Source organism: Geospiza fortis, unplaced genomic scaffold (genome assembly GCF_000277835.1).
Source record: "Geospiza fortis unplaced genomic scaffold, GeoFor_1.0 scaffold75, whole genome shotgun sequence".
Lineage (NCBI taxonomy): Eukaryota > Metazoa > Chordata > Aves > Passeriformes > Thraupidae > Geospiza > Geospiza fortis.
The window spans coordinates 1,796,064-1,806,514 of record NW_005054360.1 but is presented as its reverse complement, the minus strand read 5'-3'; the positions used below and the strand labels follow the sequence as shown (position 1 = coordinate 1,806,514).

Below are 10,451 nucleotides of genomic sequence, written 5' to 3'. Positions count from 1 at the left end.
ACCATAGGTTAAAACCACATATGAAGTGGAAAAGCAGTGGGCTTTCTGCTTCCCAAAGGTAAGTAATTTTCTTTAAAATTGAATTTGCCTTTAGATCTATCTAAACTGTGCTAATAGTAGGGATGCATGTTACAGGTTTCCATTCTTGTCTTAACTTAGGGAGAATAAAACAAAGCTTACTACATGTTACTTTCTAAGGAGAGAGTTTGGACTACCAAAGAGAATTCTCAGGTTTTTTCTGTCATGTGACACCTTTGATGTTATTACGTCATTTCCACAGCAAGGCAGGGAGGGAACTTGAAATCATCTGCAGTACTGGTTCTCCAGGACTGTGATATCATCATATTTTTTGGTGTAAAATGCCTTTTAAAGCAAGACTTATTAGAAAACCTGATCTAAACCACACTTTCTGAGCGAGGTGAAAGAGGTCCTGGATAGAAAATCAGAATGACTGTTGTTACTGCCACTTGATTTTGTATTATATGAGCTACTTCTCTAGCTCTGCTTAGCAGTGATATTCACTGATGAGATTATCTCAAAGTTTGAACACTCAAAAGAGAGTATACATATATTGTATATTGTTGAATTTGTCTTCTGAAAATAGTCCTCTCTTTTGATTTCATGTTTCCTAATTTTGTGTAAGTGAAGGAAGAAGAATATCTGCAGAAAAGCCTTTCAATGTCATCCTACAAAAAATAGTATCTTTCTCAAGTCTACCAATTTAATAAGTTGCAAGAAACATTTTAAGAGATTTTGGATGTGACTTACGGTTATCAATTAGAAAGAAATTGGCTTTCCAAAGCAAGAGCTAACCTTTTTCCGCAGTTATTGATGAAGTCTTGATGTAGTGAAATTGACTGCAATCATAAGTAATAGTCTCTTTTTTTTCTTGTGACTGTGATAAATTGACTAGCTCAGGCTTGAAAAGACATTTTGCTTTCACAACATTGTTATTTTGGGGAAAAAAAAGGACCAAAGATTGTGGCCAGTTGAAAGTAGGAGTTTTTTGGAATATGAGGAAAGTAATATATGTTGTATTCAGCATGATCAAAGCTGTGGAACATCTAAGTGTGTGCAAGAGTTAGGCAGACAAAAGTGCCTGTAAATAAGATGACTAGAGGAGAAGAAGAAAGATACAGAATCTCATGTCTGGGGATGGTAAATAGGAAACAGATAGTCACTGTCTGTTCTGGGACAAAAATAAGGGCATCAAATGAAAATGAGCCAGTGAGATCAGAACAAAGGGAGAGATGCCTTCATATGCCACATAGCTAAGCACTCAAATTCTTTGCCAGAATATAGTAAATTCATTTGTTTATGTGAGTTCAAAAATCAACCACAGACATTTATTGAACTCTTCATCCATTCAAAACTGTTAATGCATGGACAATCAGGAGTTTTCTGAATCACAGTATGGTGAAGAATATTCTGGAAAAAAATAATTTCTGTGTTCTTTTTTTTTTTTTTTTAATAAACCCAAATCCAGTAGTGACAAGTTTCCAAAAAAATACTCTGAAGGAGAAGGGAAGAGTGGAACTGGATCTCTGACTACAAAAAAGAAAGCCAGTGGCAAATCTAAATCGGTTAAAATTCAAGAAACTTCAAAATGGTATGGATGACTTATTTCCTTCCTCAATTTTTTAATTTTTATTTTCCCTATCTACAGTAATTATCATTATATTTACCATTTGGTAATATTAGTTGTATTTTTCTAGTTATTAGGCCATGTTGTCATACCTGTTTGAAATATGCTTGTCCATATTATAGTTTATAACTATTTGAAATTGGTGATTCTGTTTATTTATTTTTAGTAAAGCATCAATCAGCCTTGAAGACAGTGAAAGTTCCTCAGAGACTGATGAGGATGAACAGCCTGTACGTCGTCAGGAAGGAAGCACCGATTTGTCAGCAGAATACTGGGGAATTCAAAAACTTGCAAAATATGTAAAAGTAAGCATTGATAAATTGTATAAAAAGTAAAAAAAAGTTACATTTGAGGAGACCCGACCAGTTCCTTATCCTTTCCTTTTCATTATACTTTAGTATAGCCCTGTGGTGTAGTATTTTCAAATCCTGCAACTGTGGACTTTCCTATTACGCACTTTCTTTTTAATCTGCTGGTTTTGGCTTATATAGCCCTTTAGATTAAACCATCTGTTCACTGTTATTTAAAACGTAAGATGGCATAATCTCTTTATTAATTATTGGGTTTCTGTTTTGCTTTTTGTATGAAACTTTCTAAGAGATTTCTTTATGTGGATAATAACTTTCAAGAGTTTTTATTAAAACTGAATAGTTGCCTAAAGTCTTTCATCAACTGTGATTAATTCATGTCTGAAATAATTCTAACATGGTCTTGTGTCTGGATAGATGCTTTAGTGGACAGGAAAATGTATGATAAACAGGCATCTTCTAAAACAAACCAAGAAAACGTTTTTACACAGACTTGTTGAAAATCTTTTGGAACCTATAAATATAGATAGTTAGAATTCTGAATATGTCTGAAACAGATCAAAACCCCAACAACTGTACTATTCTGGAAAACTCCAATTATGTTTTTCCCTCAGGAGAAGTTCCTTTACAAGTTCATACTGGAATTTATGTTCTGTTAAGTTGCTAATAAAAGCGCTGGCTTATTTATTTTTTTTGAGTGCAACTACAGAGAATACACATCTGACAGATAAAATGGTGGCATAGGCTTTTGGTGCTCCAGAAAGAGCAAGTCATATGAGGAGCAGCTGAGGGAGCTGGGCTTGTTTAGCCTGGAGAGAAGGAGGCTCAGGGGTGATCTCATCACTCCTTCCAACTGGTTGAAAGGAGTTGTAGCCAGGTGGGAGTCAGCCTCTTCTCCCAGGCAACCAGAGATGGGACAAGAGGACATGGCCTCAAGATGTGCCAGGGGAGGTTCAGGCTGGACATCAGGAAGAATTTTTCACTGAAAGGGGGATAAAGCTTTGGAATGGGCTGCCCAGGGAAGTTACCACAACAGTGGAGTCCCCACACAGGAGGTGTTGAAGGAATGACTGGATGTGGCCCTTGGTACTGTGTTTTAGTTGACGTGCTCAGTGCTCAGTCAAAAGTTGGACTTGATGATCCTGAAGATCTTTTCCAACCTTTATGATTGTATGATTGATTCTACAATTAATTACTTGTGAGGAATAAGCAAAGTTTTGGCTCCTCACAATTCTTTTAAATATTGTAGAAGTGTAATTCAGTCTTTTAAAATGTATTCAGAGTACTGACACTGCTTGTTTTCAGTTCATGTCTGTGGGGCCTTGCTAGTGGACCTGGAAAAGAGACACAAACATGGATAATACAAGCCTGTCTACATTTATCTTTTTTCCAAGTTGGACCTCTGTATTTTTGTCATTTTGGCTATGGCAAAATAACCCTTTGCAAATGTAACTTTGAGCATGTGACTTGCTCAGCGATTCCTAATGCTGAACGCAACATGTACACATTTTGCATTATAGAATTCTTCCTGCTCACGTGTAATTACAGTTCAACAGGATGCTTTCAAACCTTCCAGTTTGTGAATAGCTTGCTTCTCTCTGTGTTATGAAGCAACTCTTTGTACTTTTGAGAGAGCTCAGAGAAACAAGCATGCTACTTTTTTAGTAAAGACCCAAGGTCTTCTGGAGAAGATACTTGAAATTCATTACTGTTGATGAATTCCTACTAATCTTTTAATTGGCCCATTCATGTACCACCCTCTTTACTGACAAGGCTCTTCTCTCCTGATTACTTAATTCTCAAACTCCCTTTCCTCTCTCGATCCTTCATATAATTGGGTTTAGATTTTAGTATTGAACTTAAATCGTATTTGAAATTGATATATACATTTGAAATTCATATCTACATTTGCATAAAACTATTCTGAAAGAAGAGTGAGAATGACAAATAGGAAAGTATATTTTTAATGCACCTCTGTTTTAGAAATTGACTTTATTTTGTTTCAGCTGTCAATAAACAAAATTACGTAATGATTTAGAACTAGGAAATGACAGGGTAGCATTTTTGATCAGACAGTGAGTACCCATCAAGAAGTTTATAATAGAAACTTCAATAATAAGTAAAAGTTTTGTTATGAAAATTAAAATATATACTTCTTTACATATTCATGCACACCTGAGTCTTCCAATAGTTCTTTAAGTTAGATATAAATTAAACTAAGTATTTGAAGATAAAATAGTTCTGTGAAAACAGTTCCATGTTCATTCTTAGCTGCATAAAGCAAGAACTCCCTAGTGTCAGATAAAGCTGAAAAGAGATGCCTCAGTGCCATACCACAGACAGTGGTTGAAATGTTTTATTGATGGAGTGCTACTTTAGCTTGCACATGGAATTCATTTTAATTCAAGTATAAATACTGCACTTCTGGCCAGACTTGGGAGATTTTTTGGCATTCTTGTTGTTCATGTAGGCAAGTGTTCATGACACATGCAACGTAAGAGAAAATAAATTTATGACTGTGTTATTTAAGTATCTACAAGCATATTTATATAGAAGCACAAATTTCAAAGGGCTTGTGTTGTTTGCCCATATGAAAAAATTAATAAAATGCCTTAAAGAATAGTTGATCAAGATACAAAGAAAATGCAATCATTTGTAGATGCAATGATTTTTCTAATGTCTAAGTTAATGAGAATCACAATTCAGCAAGACTCTGTAAAAGATCAGTTTGCAAACAAAAAAACTCTCATAAAACCTGAAAGATACCTAGTTTTTATATAATGTTAGATTGTCATTAAATGTTAAAAAGATGATTGCTATTTGTATAAAGCAAACTTGCAAGATCCTGTGAGTTGTGCCTGTAGGCTCTGTACTTTTATTCTTCTTCATGGAGAGAAAATTCCAGTGCTGGGGAAATTCCCTTCTGACTTTTTGCCCTTCTCCACTCCCTTTCCTTTCTGGGAAAGAGCATCCATGTTGGAATTGTTCCGCTGGGAAGCAGCTGCTTCTGTGGTCTGGCTCCTTGTCCTACCTTCAGGCTTCCCAGAGCTATGCAGCAGGAGGTGGAGCCTGTGTGTTCCTGCCATGCTTCCCCACTGACTTAACAATGAGCAGCAAAATAGATCAGTGAGCTTGGTGATGGCCTTGTGTTAAACATCCGTTGGGGCCAGAGTAGATAAAATGGGAATGAGGTGCTCTGTAGGTGTTTGTAACAGTGAGATTCACCCTGCCTACTTCAGATTTGACATTATTTATTAAATTGGCACTTCTGAAGAATGGGATTTCTAGAGGAAGGACTACATTTTACATCTGAAAAATTTTAGGAGTGGGACGAAGGGGTCATCTTTTTCAATTATCCTTTTACTAGAAATGGGAAACGTCAGGTAGAAATGCACAGTCTTCTTTGTGGCAGATCTGGGGCTGTTCACTGGAAAAAAAAGGGAAAAAAAGGGTGAGAGTTGGGCTTTGTGCTGCCCACAGTTGAGCACTGACTATTGCCAGTTTTATGATAAAACTGAGATGTTAATGGGTGAGTTGGGCTGGTGACTGTGCCAAGAATAATGCCAATATCCAGAGTAAATATTTAATCCCTTAAGCCCTTGTGCTGTTTGACTTTGGTTCCCTGTAAGGGCATGATTAAGATGTACACCTATGCCAGGATGAGGATGAACAGAGTTCTGCAGGACCATGTCAGTTAGAGAATTCATCCTTCAGTTTCTTATGTAGAAAGTCATTCTACTCTTGGCTGTATTTCAGGATTATGCTAGTGAAACCAGTCAAATCTCACACTTCATGTAATATATTCTTTAATTTCGTATCTGTTTGGAATTTCTCCAGTGCAAAAGACCTCGTTCCCAGAACAGCACTGTGTTTCTTTTCTTCTTTGGAATCATACATGGACAAATCTGCTGTCTCTCCCTAGCTGTTTGTGCCCTGTGCGAGGCGCAGGAGCTGGAGAAAGGCTATGGCACTGCACAGGAGCCAGAGGGGATGTTCCCTGAGAGTGGCATTGAGCACCAGCTCCCAGGTGCCCATGTGCAAATGAGAATTGTGTGGTTTAGCAGCTGATGTATACAGCAACTCTTTTATGAGAAACAGTTATAAATTTATGGTGCTTGTGAAGCCATTGATGTGGCTTGTAGATTTTTCTCAAAATTTACAGCAATAGAGGACAGACAGTATTTTTGAACTGCATCATGAAAAAGTATAGCTCTCTTAAGTTATAATGGTATTGGAAACATTCCATATTATTAAGATTATACTAGTGCTCATTATAAAAATTTGAATCAGTTTCATGAGCCATGTATTAAGAAATCAATTGCATTTTGGGTTTAGCAGAAAAATAATTCTATTTTATTCTAATATACAGGACCTAAGAAAAAGACATGAACATCCCACCCTAAGGAATACAATGGATCTTCAGATACTAATTGTTTAAAGTGAAAAGTCTAAAATCTCTGTTGTTTATGGATGTTCCCACAGTCTTGAAATCTGGTCTTGTGTGTGTGATGGATACAAATGTTAGGATCTAATAGCAAGAGTAAAAGTCCCTAATCTGTGTAGGACATATATTGCACATCAAGCTTTTTCTACAATCTGTGCACAAGAGTGAAATGTTTTTTCTTTATAATATCTTATTGGCAAGACTTACAAAAGATTAGGTTTTAGCTAGTAAATACATAATAAGCATATGTAAGTGCATGTAAAATATTTTTGTACATGTGGTAACTTTGTTTAAGGCCTTTTTTCAGGACTGACCACTTTGACCAATGCACCTTATTAGTAAAATGTCCAACAACAAATTTTTTCCCTTCTTTATGAAAGTATAGGTGGGGTAATCTGAAGGAGGTTTTCAACAGGGTGGAAAGGTAAAGATGAAAAATAAACTTTGCTTTAGTTTGGCTGAGACTGTTATTTTTCAGAAGATACCAAAAGTATGTGACATAATCATGTGCCACCTGCTAGTGTTTCATGGCACATGTTTGGCTCACCCATCAGCCTTGGCAAATCTGTTGGCCTTCATATCACTCTCCTCTACTGTTCATGAATATCTCTTGCTCCCATCTTCCAGTATTAGCCAAGATTTTATCTTAAAATTCAGTGAAGAATGTGATTACTGGGAAAAAAAAGGAAATAAAAATATGTGAAAAATTCAATTTATAGTTAAGATATGTATTTCCTAACAACCTTGATAGTGCTGATCATGAAAAAGAAATATTTTTATGATAACTTTACTAGGTAGGAAATATTTGGCAAATGGTGAACTCTCAAATTATTATTATAATTGGCAACTTTGAAGCATTGGAATAGCTCCCTGTTCAAAATACCATGCAATCATTCTTCATCCCAAGAGACATGTAAAATTCATAACAACCAGTTGAATTGTGACCATTAACACCAGTACCAACTCTGATGAATTTCTGTGTAGTGAAGGTTTAATTAATGTTCACAGGGTCACACATTCCTTAGAGTTTCATAGCTGATGAGATGAAAGTCAATCTAGAAAAAAAAAGAAAAAAAAGTAAACAGAATTCAGTACAAAAGGAGAAAGAAGACATAGTTGATGAAAAATAAAGGACTGAGGAAAAGAATGTAAAATAAGTGCGATTCTCCTCTTTCTACAAGGTTGTAGTCAATGATGAAAGCAGGTAATGAAATTAATGAGCTATGGCTTTGACACCATAACTGTAGTTCCTCTAAAATAGTAGTAAATTGCCACAATTGTCTCAATCTGACTTCAGATTTTATATTCATGAAGTAGATAATCAAATTGTTACGTTTCCTAAATAATTAGGATGTGATTGTGTCTGAAAGGTAGCAAGAGTTTTAAGTAGTGAGAACAGCATTCTGTGTTGTTTTTAAGTGTTCCACATTGCTCTAGGCTCAGTTGAATCACAGCTCACTCTACACTGTTATTCCAGAAGCACGCCTGTGCTTCAGCCATGTCTTCACCCATATTTGTTTTTCCTATGCTCTCACTAAGCCCCGTTTCTAAGTTTGTTTTATTTCTCCAGAGAACACCTGTCTCTTAGGTTTTCATAAACGATTGCTATAATTTTGTTTTCCTTGCAAAAATTTTTTTGGCTAGTTTCAAATGACACTGCTTCTTCTGTCTGTTCAGTGCTTATGAAGCTTCCACAGTATGCAAGCTCTCCAGCAGCCTGCAGAGGCAGCAGTCCTTCCTAGTTCAACCTCATTAACTTTTCTCCTCAGATTCACATCCACTGGTTTCCTAAGTTAGCTGGATACCTAAAATTAATATGTGTGTAATAGCATTAAGGCTCTTACCCTCTTTCTGAGCCAAGTACTAGAAAAAGTCAGAATGGCTTAGGCGGGTCTAGCACTGTCACACAAGATAAGTAGCACATCTGTGTTATGGACAGCAAAGGTCTCATCTCCAAGTCTCCAGTCAGGGTTTACAGTTTTACATTACTGTTAACAGTAGTGCTGTTTGTGTAGGGTTTTTTCTTTTTAAAATTTAATCCTAAACCCTTTTCCCTTTCTCATTCAATTCTATTTGCTTCTATTTTCTACATGTTCTTTTAAAACACATATGTGCTTTATTTTCCTCAGATGAAGTGTCCTTACAAAATTGTCCAGATGCATCTAGGGAAGAAATGCACTCCTAAACTGAAAATTTCACAATGGACTAGAAGATAAACTTGCACTGTTAAGATATTATATATTATCTTGGCCAGGTTTTCTGTGGTTTTGGGGTCGCCATTTCACTTCTTTCCAAGTTTGAGGTTTAAGAAGTTACTAGGAAAATATTCTGTTATTCCCAGTCCAAGGAAGTAAAAGTTCATATGTTTGCACATGAACTGTTAGACTTTTGCCTCTTCTATATTAGAATCCAATTTCTGTGAATTAGAAAAGGAAAGCTAACAGAATGGGTACATGTCTTGGAAGAGTTTTCAAGAGGGAATCAATGCTTGCCTAACAAAACCTCCTGGTTCACGCAGAAAATAATAGACATCCTTTTTGTTTGGAAACTCATTTCTTTTCAGTTTCATAAAATATGACAATTTCAACTCACTGTATCGAGGTCACGACATATATGTCACTTCTGCCACTGTGTAGGGTCAGGGTCAAGGTATTAATCTGCAACTTAAACAGTGCAGCTTCTGTGCATTGTTGTAGTCCAGTGTGAATGTTTTGAAATGTTGTGATGCCTGTGATTTTCCACTGGCTTTACTTATATTAATCTGTATGGTTTACATACTGCCAGGCTGGAGCTAAAGAATGCCAGAAGATTCAGGAAGTGGGTCAGGGAATTATTCCATAACTCAGTTATACTTGTCCATAAGTCATGTCTTAACAAGTTGCAGCTTGTATGTTTTATAAACTAAGATGAAAAATTGGAACTAGTATTTAAACCATGACAAAACTCAGTGTGCTTAGAGATTGACTAGCATAGAAAAATTGCCTTGCTCAAGCATATTATGTATTTTATACATACTGAGTACTGCAGTACTCAGTCTTTCATTAAGCTTTATCAAAATTTATTTAGATGTTAAAGTATTTTCTAGCAGAAAATTTCTTTGTGATTTAAGAGAGTAAAGTTCAACAGAAAATAAAAAAGTCACAAACTTTTAAACTAAGAATTCTGTTTCATACTTTACTTTTTATTTTGGATTTTTTGTTTTATAAAAATGACAATATTGCTTTGGGTTGGGATTCCAACAAAACAATTATGTTTTCCCTAGGAGTTTTTTTGTTCCATTAATGAATTTTAATTTTAAAAGTCTGGTGCAACAGTAATTTGACCAACTATTTTTGGGCTATCACATCATGCTCTTTTGTTTGTTGAGTATTTTTAAAAATATATTGACTTGGTGTGTTTGGTCTTAATTTTGTAAAGTATATTGTAATTGCCATTCAGATTATATACACTCATAATAAAAACGGAGCAATTATACTGGAGAATGACAAAATTGCCCACAAGCAGCAATTTTTTCCCCCTGTTATTCAGCCACAGGCTTGTTATCAGAGACATGCACAGCTAACTACCTGTCCAGGATTTACTTAACACAATAGAGAAAATACACTTTTACTCTGGCAAAATAAATTTCAGCCATTGGTCTAAACAGTAAAAAAAACCCCATCTTTGACATTACCATGCAGGGTAAAACAATATTTCACTTTCTGGTAGCATTCAGTCACATTCACTCTAAATCCTAAACCAAATTAAATAAACTAGTACAACACCCTTCAAATAGATACTGTATTTATGGAGATATTTGTGAGCCAAAAACTGTACAGTTTTCATTTTACTTAATTTTGCTTTCTTTTCGGAAGCTGCACTGTAACTTGATTGAAATGTTTATATATTTCCATTCAGATATTTTTGTTTTGCTACAAATTGGGTAACACATTTGGAATAATATTCTTTATAATCCTGTTCATACTTTTATTACTTGTTCTTCTATAATGCCTTTAGATTTCAGTTTAAAGGTTTGACTTTACAGTAAATTTTGTATCTTTCTTTCCTAGCCTGC

The 10,451-nt window shown here is 35.4% G+C and overlaps 1 protein-coding gene across 1 annotated transcript in view; it reads left to right on the top strand.

Annotated features, from left to right (window-relative positions):
• ARMC4 (armadillo repeat containing 4) overlaps positions 1-10,451 on the top strand; it is a 67,941-nt gene that overhangs the window by 4,197 nt on the left and 53,293 nt on the right. The window contains 3 exon segments of the mRNA XM_014308177.2: positions 8-58; positions 1,487-1,609; positions 1,812-1,950. Coding sequence (XP_014163652.2) covers positions 8-58; positions 1,487-1,609; positions 1,812-1,950 — 313 coding nt within the window.